This window comes from Equus asinus, chromosome 14, assembly GCF_041296235.1.
Source record: "Equus asinus isolate D_3611 breed Donkey chromosome 14, EquAss-T2T_v2, whole genome shotgun sequence".
In the NCBI taxonomy this organism is placed as follows: Eukaryota; Metazoa; Chordata; class Mammalia; order Perissodactyla; family Equidae; genus Equus; species Equus asinus.
The window spans coordinates 16,829,744-16,847,727 of record NC_091803.1 but is presented as its reverse complement, the minus strand read 5'-3'; the positions used below and the strand labels follow the sequence as shown (position 1 = coordinate 16,847,727).

The 17,984-nt window shown below is 47.7% G+C and overlaps 1 protein-coding gene across 5 annotated transcripts in view; it reads right to left on the bottom strand.

Annotated features, from left to right (window-relative positions):
• Positions 1 to 6,802: 6,802 nt before the first annotated feature.
• The window catches only part of HIP1 (huntingtin interacting protein 1), a 146,764-nt gene continuing 135,582 nt past the window's right edge, over positions 6,803 to 17,984 (bottom strand). For all 5 annotated transcript variants that reach the window (XM_014850434.3, XM_044746602.2, XM_044746603.2 and 2 more), the window contains 10 exons: positions 16,785 to 16,895; positions 15,907 to 15,965; positions 15,438 to 15,531; positions 14,231 to 14,331; positions 13,844 to 13,949; positions 12,948 to 13,071; positions 12,444 to 12,505; positions 9,964 to 10,072; positions 9,157 to 9,238; positions 6,803 to 8,779 (listed from right to left, as the gene is read on the bottom strand). In XM_014850434.3, the coding sequence (XP_014705920.2) occupies positions 9,186 to 9,238; positions 9,964 to 10,072; positions 12,444 to 12,505; positions 12,948 to 13,071; positions 13,844 to 13,949; positions 14,231 to 14,331; positions 15,438 to 15,531; positions 15,907 to 15,965; positions 16,785 to 16,895 (819 nt within the window). In that variant the 3' untranslated portion in view covers positions 6,803 to 8,779; positions 9,157 to 9,185. The remainder of the gene's footprint in view (positions 8,780 to 9,156; positions 9,239 to 9,963; positions 10,073 to 12,443; positions 12,506 to 12,947; positions 13,072 to 13,843; positions 13,950 to 14,230; positions 14,332 to 15,437; positions 15,532 to 15,906; positions 15,966 to 16,784; positions 16,896 to 17,984) is intronic.

Sequence of the window (17,984 nt, the reverse complement as noted above, 5' to 3'; positions counted from 1 at the left end):
TGAGGTGGTGGTTGCATGACAATGTGAAGGTACTAAATGGTTAATTTTCTGTTATGTGAATTTCACCACAATTCAAAGAGCAATGGGAAGCCATGGAAAGGTTTTAAGGAAGGGAGGGTGACTCGATCAGATGTAACTTTGAGAATAATGATTAGAATGAGGATGGCCTGCAGGGGCAGAGCTCCAGTAGGGAGCAGATTTAGGAGGGTATTGAGGCTATTTAGCTGAGTGGCGATAGCTGGTGCCATATCACACCCCTTAAAATCCTGAGCATAAAGCTCCAACCCTTCAAATGGCATTCAAGACCTCTACAATTTGGCTCTTAATTTGGTCACTCGGAGCTAGCAGGAGCTTCTGTCATTCTTCAATGTGCCAAATTCTCTTTCACTGCTGTTAGCTTTGCCCGGAGTATTCTTCCCCTCACTCCTCCCCTGCCAACTTTTACTTACTCTTCAGGTTTCAGCCTAAATGTCATTTACGTCATGGAAGCGTCCCCTGGCTCCTTGAATGGATTGGTCCCTTTGCCGTGTCCTCCTTTTCATGCACCCTTTGGGTCATGCCTCCCACAGGTTCAGTGTCAGCTGCCCCGCCAGCCTGCAAGCTTCAGGAGGGGGGGACGTGTCCTTGGCACTGTATCCCTAGTGCCTTAAATACGTAGACATTGAATAAGAATTTGTGGGAGGAAGGAATGAATTTGCATCTCAAGGAAGTTGCTTCAGCATTCCTCATTTCTCTCATACTTCAATCTCGACCTCCTCTGACTTCTTGTTAGCCTTTGATGAAGACAATAAGAATAAAAAGACGTTTTCGCATACTGAGGTATATGGGGCATACTGGGGTATAAGGGGAAACCATTCTGGTTTAAATCTCTTTCGGCCTGAAACTTGTTTTTCCCGGAGAAGCCCGACTTACAGCCCATGAAACGTGCACTGCGCCTCTGCCTCAAACATTTTCCCAAAGCAAAGATGGGCTCTTCAAAGACAGGGGCCAATGTTTCTCTTTCTCTGACATCAGTACCAGTACTTCTTCGAGGATAAGCTTTTCTTCCCAGAGGACCAAGGTCAACTTGACCTCTGCATATGTGCTAACTGCAGCACGACATCCCTTGTGACTTCGGGGAAAAAAATTGTATTCCTGTCATGCTTGATTATATGGTCTTTGTTCTGAAAGAGTATGTAATCACGCTGTAAACCACGCTTCCCCGGAGTGCTTTCTTCCCCGAGGAAGAGAGCGCTTCCAGGCTAGTCCTCTGCTCAGTGTCACTCTATCTTTCTTACCTATAGCTTGGTTATTGGTTATATGCATTGACACTGTGAGCATGCATAAGTCTTCTTTCTCTTCATTATTTTTTTAAGATTGAGCTAACAAGTGTGGCCAATCCCTTTTTTTTCTTTTTTTCCCCCCAAATCCCCCCAACACATAGTTGTGTATTTTTAGTTGTAGGTCCTTCTAGTTGTGGCATGTGGGACGCTGCCTCAATGTGGCCTGATGAGTGGTGCCATGTCCGCACCCAGGATCCGAACCAGCGAAACCCTGGGCTGCGGAAGCAGAGCTCGCGAACTTAACCACTTGGCCACGGGGCTGGCCCCTCCTCTTTCTCTTTAAAAACACTTTCCTTGATGCCATTACCTATACTTCAGTTTCTAATGTATGTGTCTGTCTTTCTTCCATGTTTGGAAGGTCCCTAAAGAATGGAGCATCTCTTGCCTATTTTTCTCTCTCCTACAGTCTCCTGTGTACAATAAGAACTCAGCAATGTTTGCTGAGTTGACATGATTTGAGAGGACACAGCTGTTGCAGTATTAGTCATTTTAAACAATATAGGAATTAAAGAAACTGTTTTCAAAATTTATTTTGAATATTGGTTCCATAGGAAAAAATGTATTTAATTAGAGGAGACGTGGAGATTTCAGAAGAGATTTTGCAGGACAGTCCGGGCTGCTGCCAAGGACTTTGGTGTTTACCTTAGAGACTTACACTCTCTCTAGAAGCAGTGCTGCTGTGTTAACCGTTACAGTTAGGCTCAGAGGGAAAACAGTGCACACAGAAGGAGGGAGAAGGGTTCCAGAGCCCGTGGGCCCCATGAGACTGCCTGAAGCAGACTTGCTGAATTGTGAGAGGTGACAGGCAAAGTAAAAGGGGTGTGTGGGAGATCTCGTGGGGTGACAGAAATGTGCCAGACTGCAGAAAGTGTTTTCAGTTGGCCAGTATGACTAGTGGACACAGGACACAAGGATGAGAGGGGGCCTGTCCTCCTCCCTAAGACCCATCAATGGCTCGCCACTCTCTCTGGAACCAAATGAAAACTTAGCCTGAGTCAAAATTCCTTTCGCTTGGCCATAACTTACCTTTTCAGCTTTATCTGCCATTTCTCTGCTCACATGTTCTATGCTTTAACGGAACCAGAGTACAGACCTTTTCCTAACCTTGCTGCCTCCTATTTATATATCTTTTGTAGAATTTTCCCTCACCTGGTCTGTCCTCTTCCCTAATTTCTACCTGTTGAAATCAGGTCTATCCCTTAGGGATCAGTTACAAATGCAGCCTTTCCCGATCTTTCCATGTGGGAACAATCTCAACAGCCCCTACAGCATTTGCTCATAACGTACATTCAGAATGGCAGCGCTTGGCACTGTCTTGCAGTTCACTCCTTGAAACACTGGCTTCTTTTGGTTTTCAAATGCCATCCTTCACCTGATTTTCTTCCTACTTCTCGAGCTGCTCTTTCTAAGGTCCTTGGCAAGTTCAGCTTCCTGTACTTGGCTATTTTAAATGCTGAAATGCCTCAAGGCTCCATTCGGGATCCTTTTCTCACACTCTTTCTTTGGCCATCTCAGCTATGATTTCAGTTACCACCAAATTCCCATCACCTCAGACTTCTCTGAGCTCCAGAGGCTCAGTTAACATCTTCACCTGGATGCTCAGCGGCAACTCATTTGAGAATATTCTATCTATGCCTGGCCTCTTCTAGTGTTCCCTCTCGAGTGGATAGTCGAGAGACTATCAGTTCTCATCAGTTCCACAAGCCAGAAACCTGGGAGCTCCCTCTCCTGAACCCTCTATCTAAACCCTTTTACACATCGCTGTGGCCTGTCATTTCTCCCCATCTCTACTGCCACTACCCTTGTCTCATCTTCCATCATCCTTTCGAAGACTACAAGTTTCCTTACTGGATTTTCCCATCGACACCTGATCCACTCTGATCTGTTCTCCACATTGCAACTGGAATAGTCTTTTCAAAATGCAAATGTGATCTTGATCCCCCTTTGCCTAAAGCTGATCAACTGCTTTCCGTCATCTGCATGATCTGCTCCTGCCTCGATCCAGACTCATCTTGTACCACTCTCTGCCTGGCCTCCAGCTACACTGGTCTTTCAGTTTCTTTAGTGTCCCATCACTGGGCCTTTGCACATGCAGCTCTTTCTACTGGGAGTGAGCTTTCCCTGCCTTGCTGCCTCATTCAGACCTCCTCATGCTTTGTATCTTAGTCCAGCTGCCACTGTATCAAGGAAGCTTTCCATAGCCCCTCCTTGTATGCTCAGAGCACTCCAGCACCCCTTTATTGCACTTACTCCACTTGCAGTTATACACTTGTTTTTGTGATTACTGATTGTCCTGTTTGTTTCCCTCAATAGCCTGTAAGCTCCAGAAGGGTGGGATCACATCTCTATTTGCTCTTGACTGTGTCCCCAGTCCCTGGGAGAGTAGACACTTGATAACAAGTAATGGATGTGTGAAATCAACTTTTGAGGACAAGGAACAGCAAGGATTCATCTTTGAAAATTTCAGCGCCTGCACAATGAATGGTTGCATTTAATGTGTGGATAACTAAGAAAGCAGCGTAAAAAGAGAATTCATTCATTCACTCCCAAATGTTCAAAGGGCTACCGTTTGCTGGGTAATGCGGTAAGAGACTGAGGACAAGGGCCACCTTGGTGAGCAGGATTAAGGCTCACGGGCTGTAAATCACAACGGTATGTAGTATGCTTCAGCTGTATGCCCTCGCCTTTGCTTTCATCCAGGCATCTTCCCACTTGCCCATTCCACCCCTTTGTCCCTTTTCACTTTGCCAGGGCCGCCCCGGGGAGACAAATTCGGCCTGTATGTATAAACCGTAACTCCCCCTCCCTTCTTCTTTATGACATGTTACCATCTTTCTGGTGGCCTGATCTTACGACCCCTCAGAAGAAATACTCTGCCGGCCAGAGTGACCAGCTGTCCGGGCTGTTACCTAGAACTGGGGCTTGGCCACAGGACCCTGGGATGACCCCTCAGGCGAAAGTACCAGAACCCCTGGGGCCTCTGGTCAAGGCCAGGAGCGGGTGAGGGAGTGGCGAGGGCTGGAGTGCACCTGGGAGAAAGGTTCTGCCCGGAAGGCACCGCTGGCCCACACCAGACCCACACCCTAGAAGGTACTTCAAAGCATGGGGCTGCTGAGGTGCAAGGGCCCCTGTTTGCTCAAGGTGGTCCCTGCCTGATTTCTGTACCCCTCAGCTTCACACTTGAGCTCCAGGAGGGACCTGCAAGACGGCTGTGACCAAGAACTGTCCATTTTCTCAGTGGTGTTTCTGATGGAGCAGCATCCCTCTGCATTCTGCTACAGGGAGCCGAAAAACCCGGCCGTAGGCAAGTGTGCCCCGTCTTCTGTAGGGATGCAGATCATCGTCCCACTGGGCAGTCTCAACACAATTTTCCTACTTGTTTTCCTGGTTCTGACCTCCTTAGTTATACACTAGCTTCTGATTACTTGCCTCATTCTCTCCTTACTTGATGAGTCATTTGGGCAATTCTCCTGCTTACCAAGCCCAGGCCTTCCCCCTCTCTCCCTCCCTTGTGGGTCCCCTTGGCTTAACGCATTGGCAGCATTAGATTGCAGACAGTCCTGCTGGGGAAAGGTCGCCTTGCAACCGGCCCCATTCTGTCAGCTCCCTCTGCAAATCCCCTGGTAGCTGACTGGCTTGCTCTGAATCCTCTTATGATTGGCAGCTTCTGTTCCTGAGCAGAATTTGTCCCATCCAATTTTAAGGTGGCGGATTATTTTTGTATCTCAAGGATGGAGGAGTATCCATAACCTGAGACCCCAGATTTTATGCAGAACCCTGCTTCTAGATAAATGACAGTATCGACCACTTTGGCACTTTCTGTTTTACAATTGCCAAGGACAGGAGATTGTAGAGAGGATGGAAGACGTTTAAGGAGTACAAACTAAAGCAGCAAAGAAAATGTGATAGCTGTTGCACCCTTCAGAAAATGTCCAGTTTTTAAGATACATTCTGCACCTGAAGGTGCAGAGCTTAAGTGGATTCAGTGAACCCCAGGATACAAAATAGGCTTTTTCACTGGAACCCCAGACTTCAAAACCACTTCAATTGGTCAGTTTTCACCACTCCTCTCCATTGCCATGTTGAAATATTTATTGGAAAAATTGAAAACACAGATGCAATGTATTATACAAAGAAATGTCTTAATATCATAATAAAAGCATTGTTGGAAGGAAACAAAAGCCAGTGGCTACCTGCCCTGGGAAGGTAGGCACTCAGTGAAAAATGAAATTCATTTTTAGGAACTATTCTAATGGAAAATTGGGGAAAAGGTTAAAAACGGAAGAAAAACAAACCCAACCCCATCCCTGCAAACCTAATGTGAAAGAGTTTGTTATAAGTTTGAGACAATTGCATTATCACCAAGATTTATCCGAACCCCCTCGGTTTGTCCCTATGAGTAGTAATCAGCTTAATTTAGGGCCTTCAAACCTGAGGTAGTTGAGGGTCACCTGAAAGACATGTCTGGAAATGATCTACTCTTAGAATTGGACCCAACGGCATCTGTTTCATGTTGCTCTGCCTCCTGGGGTGAGAGGCTATGCCACCACTGTGGGTTCTGGTCCTGTATTTGGTCTGGACCCGGGAGACGAAGGACGTGAGCAGCAGACAGCTGGCCCGGCTTGCTGTGTTGATGGCTGGCAGGCCGGGGTGGTGGCTTTCTATGCTATAGGTGGTGCAGTCTCTGGAGGACCGAGGATGGTGGAGAGAGGGCAAAGCTAATCCGGTTGGAAGGCCAATGCCGGGACTGAAGGCTTTCATTGGCAGGAGGATTTCCAGAGACTTGGAAAGGTGGTAGAAGGTAGCAAGAAATTTACCAGTTATCAAAGACCAGGGTAAGTGGAGCCAGTAGACCCCTCCAGACCAAGATACTGGCCAAGAAGTGAGCACTTCCCAGGAGCAAGCTCAGAACCAGCTCCCCATCAGTGAGAGGCTGGAGCAAACCAACCTGACCGACTGACATGCATCTGTGACCCCCGTGGTACCTGGTATAAACCCTGGTGTCTGACTTGGCAGCTCAAACAATTCCAGGAAAGGATGCTCTGGACAATGTTGGTTCTTCCAGCTACTGGGTTAGGGACTCATATTCATACAGGATCCTGCTGTGGGCAGCCGAATCAGGAAACAATCTAAATTACAGTCAAATTTAAACTCCTTGCTCAGATACAAAATAACCCCACAAAGGTAGGTTTTTTACTTCTATTTTTCCTTATTATGTACACACATATCCTTACTCTAGAAGTATTAGAGCACTGTATTACAAAATGAAATAACGGATGCAGCTTTATTTCAACCTCTCGTCTATCCTAAGCCACTGCTTTGTTGTTGTCCTGCCTCGTTATGACCCATTTACGCTGACCCCTGAGACTTCAGTCACTAGCGATGCTCAGGGCCTAATTTAAAAGGCTCTTAGGTTCATTTTTAGCCTTAGGGTATGATTCCTGTTCTAATCAAGGAATTTCACACCAAGTATAATATAGTCATTTTTAGAAAAGCCAAGGCAGGACAATTTAATTCTGGCTAGAGAACAGACTAGTTTCTAATGTGAGCAATGATGAAAGTAATACTATATCTGACAGGTATTTCCTTGTATGAGACTGAACGAGCCTGTGTTCCTGTTTAACTGCTTTCTTAACTGTTTTATTACTCAGGCTAAGCCCATGAAGCTTGTACAAATTACTGTGGCTTCTTTTTAGAGGGAGTGTTATTCAGAGAATCCTAACGTGGCCCAATATACTAGATTTTTTTCCCCGCTGTTAATTTGGAGCACGACTGTGTGAATGGCTGAGATTCTGGAAGGGAGGACTAGCTACCTCTGGAAATGTTGCTCCGTGCTGAGAACACACTGATTGGCTTAATTGGCACAACTGGGCCACGGATGCCACACAGCACTCCTTCTGAGCCTTGGATGGAAAAACGCTGAGCACAAAGCAGCATTAAACATCAGAGCACTCAATTGCTACTGCTGACGCCTCTTTAGCTCAGTATGGAGAGCACAGGTCCGAGTCTTGTCATCCGAGCTAGTGGGAGACAGTGGTTTGAGTGCCCTACCGAGAAAATGCAGAGAGGGAGTGGAGGGGCTTTAGGAAGGAGGTGGGTGATTCACAGTGATCAAACAGAAGTCTCACAACCTTTCATGTAGCAACACTTCACAATGTTCCTCTGGGACAGGTCCTGGTAAGTGCTTATCGGCTACTACCTATGAGTTGCTACAGATAAGGAAGGAAGATTCTGTTTGTCCAAGATTGGAAGGTCACTTAAATGCTGGGGTCCATTTGGAGGTGGAGAAGTGCTGTCAGGCTGCCCAGCTCCAGGAGGCTGTTAATGCGCCCTCTGTCCTCATCCTGTCCACAGGGCAGAGAGGGCCCGGGACATGAGGCTGGTCCCCCTTTCTCGTTTTCCCTGACCCAGATGCTCTGAAGAACGTGCCCGCTTCGGGATCCAAGCCGTCACAGGTCGAGATGGCATCTTAGCCTTGTTTCCGCTTCTTGAAGACTGATGTCCTGGGGCAGCAACACAAGCCTTGCCATAGTCACCCCTGAAATCCTGATTATTCCAAGCGTCTTTTTGTAGGCTGCTGCTTAACAGAGGTTAGTAATAAATATTAAAGGTACCAAACCAAGCATAGGGTTCTTTCCTGCTGGGAGCAAGTTTGCCTGATCTTCTGGGTCTGTCAATTAGGTAGAACATGGAACTGTCGTCTTCAGATTCAAGAGGATGCCAAGGCAGGCATTTGGAGAAAGGAACTGGAAACCCTGCCCACACTCCCTCCTAGGGCCCTGCCTGGGTCTGAAAGAGGGTGGCATGGAGAATTCATTCCATGGGGAAGAAACGTAGCTATTCTCACCAGCTCCATTCGAGCACGTGATAAGGTTTTTCAGCCTGGTCACAAGGAGCTCCCATGAAAGGTGTCTCCTGGAGACCTGGGCCGTGTGCACCCTCCTTTCTCTCATTTGTGAAGGTGGGCAGAGGCTTTCCGCTAAGCTCCAGCTTTAGGAAGGAAAGGCACTCGCTCTGCTTCTGCCTTTGGAGGAAAGCTGTGGCTCAGCAGCTCCGCCCGACCTGGGGAGTGGCCTTGGCTGACCCGCACTCGCTCAGCAGGACACTCAGCGTGGAGGCTGATGTGGAGCACCAAGGTGAAGCCTGAGCAGCACCATCGCTGTTAACTGCTGTGGTCAGGGGCCCCTGAGAGCTCAGAGCTCCAGGCGGGTTCCCTTTGGGAGAGTTGGCTATATGAATGACACTTGAAAAAAGAAAACCAAAAAACCCAACCAACCACCATAAGAAGCAGTGGGAATCCATGGAACTGCCAAAAGTGGGGAGAACTGCCTTGGCATTCTTAGCCAGGACACTCGTGCTCTTCTGACTCTGCGCACAGATTCAGGGTAGTGTCCTGGTTTGGAATCCACCAGCCCTCTGACGCTCGCAAGTTTGTGCAAATGATGAAACTGAAAAGACTGAGAAGAAAATAGAAAAGAAAATGCATAAGCTCTTCCCTCTCCGGGCTCCCCACAAGAACAACAAGCCAGTCTGACAAAGACACCGATTGTTTGGGGGTAAAACAGCAGGCGGGACTTGGAGGGAGGTCCTCTCTGTGGGGTGGCCCTGCTGCCCCTCCTCTCTAGCCCTTGGCCAGCCCGGACACTAGGGAGGTGGTGAGAGAACACAGATCACGGGTTCTAACACAAAGGGTGTCACTGTGGAGGGAGTCTTTGCAAGGCCATGCAGGTCCTCAGCACTGGACAATGAGAGTGGTGTGGCTGCCACTGGGACCCCCAAGGTTTAGCTGGTGGCTGGGGAACAACAAACACAGAGATGGGCGACAAGGATTTACACTCTGATGTGTGGGGCGTTGGTGTGGCTCTACTCTTTTTCGGTCACTGCTTCTTGCACTGCAGGTGGAGATGCTTCTGTTCCTAAAAGACAGTAATAATTTATGTTTCATAGCACTTCATGCATGCACGCATTCATTTAACCAACAAAAACTGCCACCATGTTGGGCTCTAAAATACACTATAATCATAACCCTCTATTCCCTGAGTTCAGCCTCCAGGAGTGACTGGGATACATCAGTGGTAGGTTCCCAAAGTCAGCCAAGTTCAACAAGAATCAGCCATCTTGGTTGTGATCAAGTTGGCCAAGCTGGATATCTGGAAGAGCTCCCTCCGGCCGATGAAGAGTCTCTGGGCTGGTGGGCTGAATATCACTCCACTCCACTCCACTCCATTTCTAGCTCCTGACCCATTGCTGCCCACTGCTGGCTCTAGACAGTCAGAACCTTCTAATTCACTAGCCCCTGTCTGCTAGATCTTCACTGACCAGCATCCATTCACTATTCAACTCTGCTGGCCAGAAACTAAGCTCCTGGGGAGTAAACCAGGCTAACTGGGCCTGGAAGGGAACGGAGGTGAGTGAGGGACCAGTCCACTGGTCAACGTTAAGGTCTTGAAAGGTGACAACAAAAGCTTTCGATTCGCAACAATTTATGCCAGTTTGGGGCTTGAAGGTAACCTATAACTGAAGACATAACATGCCGTGTGAGTAGAGAAGCACGGGTCCTCATTCTGTTACGTTTTCAGGGAAGGCCCTCATCATAGTGCCCTCCCCTCACTCTGGCCAGTGCCGATCCTCCGAGGCCTACCTTCTTCCCAGCCCTCAGCAACACCGGCAAGCTCATAGTGCTTTTTTCGAAGCTCTCCCAGTTTTTGGCGCTCCTTCTGCAGTTCATTTTCTAGCTCCAGCACCCTCACCTGCAGGGAAAGTGAAATTTTCTTTTGAGTAGCAATCTCAGAACTGTCTTATTTTGACTAATCCCTTTCCTCCACGTTCCGTTCTCTTCCTCCGTGTTGTTCACTCTGTTTCCATAGCTTACCCAGTTCTCAGTTTCGACCTGGCTCTGCTGATTTCCCCATGCTCTCAGTCATCATCTATCCCAGTGGCTCCTACGCTGTCTCACTGGGACCCTCTACAGGACATGAACGATGTTTTACCGTCCAATGTCTGACCGGCAGTAGGGCTTATCAGATGTTCCTCTGATACATCACTATCTAAAAACAACTCTAATCTTCAGCTTATCTGCATGGTGCATTCCAATTTACTTGTAACCCTTCTCCTTCAACCCCAGTTCCCTGGAAGTCCAGGCAGGAACCAAGTATGATGGTGCTGGCTTCTCTGAGGGGCTGGTGCAACTTACAGTTATTATTGTACAGGAAAAGGCACAGCCAGTCTCACTAAAGGTTGGTTCTTGGCTGTCCCTACTCCTCATTAATTTTAGTTATTAATTCAAGAAATACTTGCTGAGCGCCCATCATGTACCCCAGGCTCTGTTATAGCTGCTGGAGACATAACGGGGCCTAGACAGACACGGTCCCTGCTCACCCTGTGGGGAGAGACAAACTAACGAACAAGAAAAGATCAGACGTAAAGAAAATGACAGGACGATGTGATAAAGACTAAGGGTGGTCAGCAAGGGCTACCCTCAGGAAGCAACTTTGAGCTGAAATCCAAATGGCCGTAAGAGATCAGCTGTTCAGAGAACTAGGGAAGAACATTCCAGGCAGAGGAAGCAGACTCTAGGCAGGAACGAGCTTGAGGTGTCGGAAGAACAGAAAGAAGTCCTGTGTGGTTGACGTGTGAGAGTGCGAGAGGGTCGTGAGACGAGGTAGGAGAAGCAGGCAGGGATCATTTCACCCGGGCCCACAGCTGGGGTGCGGAGTTGGCTGTCACTCTAAGGGCAAGGGAAGCCACTGGAAGATTTTAAGCAGGGAAGTGACATATAGTCATTTATGCTTTTAAAATATGTAGAGAACGAACAACTGTAGAGAGGAAGGAGTAGAAGCAACTAGATCTGGTTAGTTGGTTCCCGTTTTTTGCTTTTCAACTTTTTATGATGGAAAATGCAAAACATACATAGAAGGATGGAGACTGGTGCAGTGAATGCCATCAGCTACCTTCCACCCAGTTCCACCCGCTATCAACTCATGACTGGACTGGTCTCCGCAATTTTCTTTCCTATCCTCCCTGCCACCGCCGCCCAGGCCCGCCACGGGATTACTTTGAAAGACATACTCGCAACCATTATAATTAAGTTCTCTTGCAGTAGCTCAGTGGCTCAGGACAAAGGTGGCTTAGACTAGGTTAGGAGGATGGTGAAAAGTAGACAGGCTATGCCGTGTTTTGGACATTTAGAGTTGATAACAAACTTGCTGGGGGACTGGCTGTGGAGAGTGAGGGAAGGAGAGGAAGCAAGGATGACTCTAGGTTCAGGGCTTGGCACCCAGCTAGATGGTCGTGGTGCCATTTACTGAGATGGAGAAAGCCAGGGGAGGGGCAGATTGGGTGAGAGGGAAACCAGGAGACTTGCTCTGGACACATTAAGTTTGAGAGACCTATTGGGCTTCAATTGGAGACATCAAGTAGGCAGCTGGACAAGTACAGAGCTCAAGGAGAAGATCTAGTTTGGGGGAAGAATTTGGCATTTATCAGCATACAGATGGTATTAAAGTCAAGAGGGACTGGAGGAGCCCACTAAGCCAGAGAGTGTAGACAGAAATTTAGCCATATGACTTTTCCTTAAGATGCTGAGGGACCCACTATAGACTTTAACAGTCTCAATCTCGACTTTACCCCAAGACTGACCAGTAATTCTAGAACAAGGATGTTAGTGTTTTTTCAGGATCCCACTGATTCCTATTTTGCATGGCATAACTTTACTGAACAACTGAGAGAAATGCCATTTGGCAAGTTAACACTGAATCAGTTTTTTTTAAACTAAAGGTCATGAACAAATAATTCATATTGGAAATTTTAGAAAAAAAATTGTCCATACTAAGACTATTAAATACCAGTTGACAGTCAGCTAGGAGATCCCTGATAACATCTGGAGGGACACCAGTCTAAGATTAGCGGGCAAGATTTAAGATTCTGACCTTCACTCATCACCTCTCTCTACCGCCACTGTTTCCTCCGGCATCATTTACATCCACTCTTGGGCTAATAGATACATCTGTGCTCATTTTTCCCCCAAGTCTCTCTCTCACTGGCTTCTCACCATGGGCGTAATATTCGGGGTCGATGTCATGGTCAATAGAGACTGACTAGACTGAGAGATGGAGTTCCTACCTGGGAATCCATCTCCTGGCGTTTGATCTGGGTCAGCGTCATGCTTGAGAAGTCCATGTTGTCTGCAAGGACGAAAATAAGGTCTTGTCAAATAACACCCCTCGCAGACTCTCACCTGAGAGGCAGCCGAGGCCAACGCTCTACTGAAATGCTTGGTTTGCCATTTACCAAGACGTGTGAAAGCAACCGAGGGATGGAGAGGAAGGAAGACACAGTGACAGAGTAATGAGGACCAGACCCCCCAGGGACAATCAGGCCTGTAGAGTCATTTCTTCGAATTCAGAGAAATGGCTAAATGGAAAACTACCTGAGGCCTGTCACTATAGTAATACAAAAAAAAATGCTTATGTGGTGTCCCACCTTACGAGAAAATAAGCATGAATGCAAAAAAGATGAAAAATGAGAGATTTGGAAAGAGAACTGTGGGAGTTTTTGATCATGGCGAGGAACATGAAGAGCAGCTCAACAGGATGGATAAGGAAAGCACTGCTTCTGGAAGGCTACCTGTCTCCTCAATCTGTGATTTGCCAGAAACGGTTGAGGCCACCACGGCGGCGGTGGCCTGGTTCACCCCTCGGGAGGCCTGCTGCAGCTGGGCCAGGTTGGGGCTGTCCTTATCAGCTTTTACCTGCCAGGACCAAGCAGATTTAGGTTCACACAACACAGAGCAGCAAGGACTGAATCACACAGTTGTTCTGCTGGGTCTTGACAAAGACACGTGACCCACTGTGGTCACCAATCAGCTTCTCGAAGATCGCTGCCTACGAGGCCAACTCCTAGCATCCCTCTAATATAAAAAGTCATTCCTGCTTATTTGCTTGGTGGCCTCAAACTCTAGCTTTATCAGTTATTTTGATGAAGTATTCCAGTTGTGGAAACCAATTTGGGACAACAGTAAATAAGGATGATAAAAGACCACTCCCTGGGGCACTATAAAATTCACTGAAGGACTTTGGTGACAAGCTCTGCCTTGGGACTGGTTGGGGCCGTGGTTCACATGTGGAGACTCTTGAGGAGAAGCAGACATTGGTTCTGCAAGCTCAGAGCCGAGCCAGGTAAGCAGCTTACTGCGCTGACAAATTCCTATTGGAGTGCTTCTTAAATGCTGAGACTGCCAATCAGAGGTCAGCACAGCTGGTACCCTCAAACGTCACGTGTAACAACAGTGGGGAGAGCCAAGAGGAGCACATGCGGCGCGTGGGTAGAGGGGCTCCTTGCTGACAGATGGAAGGCATTTAGAGGAGGGTAGTGTGGGACCCTTGAGAGCCAAAATTTGAATTTGAGACCCAACCTGCCTGGACCCTAGACAAGTCATCTGTTCTTGGAGCCAGTCCCTGGTCCAAGTACCTCAAACCTAGCCAGGGCTTACGCCGTCCTAGGGAGTCTGGCCCCGGGCCTACCTTGGATGCAGCCACAAGCTGGGCTGTGCTAGCAGCAATCTCATGTGAACACACCATTAGCTCCTCGAATTTCCCTCTGCCTTGTACCACCAGATCGGCTGCATCCCTGATAGTCAGGAAAGGACCAGATGGATCATGTCACTGCCAGCTGCAACCCTTTATGATCCCCCTCCTAGCTCACCCCCATCACCCTGGCGGGACAGAGACCTGCCTGCTCTGTCCTTGTGCTGCCCTAGGGGACTCCGGCTCCCTTTTAAACTGTTATCCTATTGACTCCTTATCGACAGTTCATTTCCAGGGGGCAGCTTTTTTTCCCTTAGTTATTCTCTGGGGTGGATCAATGGAATGCGGTGGGGCTGAGGAGTCTTGGGACTGACAGACACTTACACCATGACAGTGGCTCCCCAGCCCACAGCTTTGGACGCTGAGATGAGTCCTTCTGTCCATCGAGAATTCTTGGCATAAAACTCCTTCGGGGATGCTGTACCCTAGGGAAGTGAAAAATAAGAGCAGCTGCCTTTTACTGAGGGCCAGGCGCTTTTATGTACATTATCCCACCTAGTCTTCGCTGTAACCGAGGGGCAAGCATTATTATTCCCATTTTACAGATGAGAAAACTAAGATTCAGACAGGCAAAAATACTTTTCCCAAAGTCATGCAGGGAATAAATGGAAGTAAATCCTAGGCTTTTCTGACTCCAAAGCCTATAGCATTTGTTATATCACAATATTTCTATAGTGTGTATGTAAGAATACATATATTCATTGTATATATGAATAACTTATGATCTGAGCGGTCTAGCTGCTGTGATTTTCCAAAAGAGGAGAGTACACAGTGAATAATTAAAAAAAATCATTTCTACTTGGATTCTAAGAATTATGCTTCGGAAGTGTCTGATAGTCTGAGAATCTGCAGATACTCCTTGCTCAGTCCTTTTTTCTATTTTGGGGACAGAAAATATCACCTCTCAGACTGAAAAAAAGCACCCCCAAAACAGATATGGCTTTGTTCTTTATAGGATTATTTTCAGGCTCATAAACTGTCCCTGGACCTCCGTCTCTCCGTCTCCTCCTGCACGCAGGGATGTGAGAAAGGAAAGATAATGATAATGCCAGCGAAGGAGTGAGAAGCCAAGCGAGGTTGTCAACACGAAACTGAGGCAGAGTCTGTCTGTGATGACCGTCTGTTGACTGCCACTGGAAAGAGACACAGCAGAGGCCCCTGCGAAGGCAACACCAGGTTTGCTCTCCAGATTTGCCCAGTTTTCACAAGTCTTCACTTCCTCCTCTGAGGCCCAGACGAGTAACGCACAGGGGGTTTCCAGCAGATTCTCCAATGATGTCCACCTGGGTTAAAGAGCCTGAGGCTGGAGGCCTGGGCTGATGGCTCTCTGGGGACCTGGCAGTGCCCCAGTGACTTCCCATGGTGCCTGCTGACGTCCACAGGAGTGGCAGCTGCACCCTCAGATGGACACAGGATGAGACGGCAGCATACCGAGATTTCACTGAATGTGGACGAGCACGTCAAGTAGGCCTAGCCTGTCAGTGAACTGGACATCTGTAACTGATGTCCACAGGCCCTTGCACATGCTTACCCGGCCACTCTCCACTATCTCTCTCTGGAGGTCCTTCGAGGCCACAATCAGGACCTGAATGGCTTGCATTAGGCTGGTACAGGAACCAAGAATCCTGCAAAAAAAAAAAAGGTCAGGGACACAGAAACCGACCACAACAATGAAGAAGACTGTTCTGTTTTTCATTCCTCAACACAGGCAAACTTGGACGGGGAAGAAGGCAGGGAATGCTCTGCAGGTGAAGCCCTGAAGAAAGGCAGGTGGGCAAGGAGACCTGCTGGTGCCTCTTCTTCATAAGGATGGTGAGGAACCTTGGGGTTTCTTTCCCCGTGAATGCAACAGCAATATCATCACCGTTAATACTGTTACTGACAGTTACACAGACTCAGCCCTTCTCTGTGGCTGTTAATGTTCTATTCTAATTAGGATAATCCACCGCAGGAGAGATGGATCCCCATCACGTAGGTGCCACCATGCCGCTCAGACTGACCTTTCGTTCACCTCCAATTTGACTCCTGTGTCTCCCGCTCGGGATTTGCTGAGCATCTCCTGTTAAAAGGAAGCAAGCTTTCTCACACATGATGGGGACTGAGAATCCACGGGTGTCCTGCTATACATGTGTCCAATATCCTGGGGTGGAGGAGAAACCCACATCTAGAAGAGCCCAACCACGTCTTTGCAAGAGTCAGGAAATGAATCCAGACCTCCAGGCTACTCAGTGGGAAGCTCCCCAGCAGGCTGGCTCCAGTCAGGGAGTCTCCTGACGTTCCAGCACCTAGGCTGATGTGCACAGAACTCTGAGAGCTGTGGCATCATGCCAATAGGGACAGCTGCTCCCAGGTCCTAGAGGCAGGTACTCACACCAAGGTGGGTGGCCTGAGTCTTCCACCAAAGGAGCAAATGTGACTTTTGCAATGGTGCCTTCTCAGCTTTTCCCTGAGACAATCGTTACCATTGATTTACTGAGTGCCTGGCACTGAGAGAGATGTGCGTTATCTCATTTAACTCTTACATCCCTCTGAGGTGGGTACTATTGCTATTGCCATCATCTAGAAATGGAATCTGAATCTTAGCAAGGTTAATGCCACACATCCGATGTCATACAACTGGCAAGTGGTCAATCTGGAACTTGAAGGCAGGATGACCTGACACCAAAGTATGTGATCCTTAAGGACACTGTTCACCTTGCCTTGGTGAGACCTTCTCCCTTTCCACCCCTCAGAGATGCTAGTAAGTTTGGGTTTTGATTTGTTTCATAGGGGGCCTCTGTAGCCTCAGTGAACAACTAAGATACATCCAATGGGCAATGCTGCCAAAGGGAAGCTGCAGGAGCATCACTCGGAGACCTTTTTAGGATCACTTCCTTACCTCTATTCTGGCTGTAGCAGTTTCAATGGCAGCTGAAGTGGCGGCCATCTCCTTGTCTACCAGGTCCCCCAGCTCCTCCTGTTTGATGTCCAGGCCTCTGGGCAGAAGCTCCTGTGAACAGCATCACAAAGGCTGAAATGATCCTTTGACTTCCTCTCTATTCTCCTCTGGCAGACTTGTAATCCTCACACGACAGCAGAAGGTAGGAGAGGAGCACCCCACCATGTAACACACTTCAGCAAGCCATGGAAGGGCGTCCCTCACAGGCCTTGTCTGGAACTCTCTATGTGAACTCTGGAACCTCACGCTCCACCTCCCTCTACTCTCACTCAGAACCCCCTCCTTCTAGAAAGCCATCCCCACCTAACTCCACAAGGCCATTCAGTTGTAGCTGCTTGAACCCTAACCTCACAGTTGCACAGAGTCGATTATATTTGCTGCTTGGGAGGTATTTTAAAAACATCTTCAAATGTGGATGATTCTTCCAACTAGACAGTCTGCCCTTATCTAACTTTGCTTCCACAGCAATCATGATGCAGCTACTATCCTGTTCTACAGATGGGGAGCCAAGGCTCAGAGAGGTCAAATGTCTGGACCGCGGTTACACTGCTAATGAATGGCAGAGCAGGGATTTGAACTCAGGTCTGATGGTAAAGCTGTGATTTTTAAAAATATTATGTATTATATATACAGAAGTATAAAATAGATATGAATGGTTTAAAGCATAAGAACAATGACCCATGTTACCCACCGCCCCACTTAAGGAACAGCTTAAGAAACAACACCAGCACCTTTGAAAGCTCCTTTACATCCTGCCCTGATTCCATCTCCCTTCCTCCCTACTTCCCACCTCAAGATGAACTCAGAATTCAGGAGAATGCTTACTGTGTCTTTTTTGAAAAATTCCATATGAATGCATCCTTAAACAATATAATGTTAAGTTTGCATGTTTTGGTCTTTATTTAAAAGGAATCGTACTGTATGTATCTTTCTATGACTCGCTTTTTCACTCAGCACTCTATGTGAGACTCGTCCTATAAGCTAGTAATTCTCTTCCTAGGTATACACGCTAGAGAGACTCTTACATATGTGCATCAGGACACATGTACAAGAACGATCACAGTGACACACTCATAATAGCCCCAAACTGGAAATAACCCAAATGTCCATCAACAAGAGAACAGATCTGTCAGTTCAGCT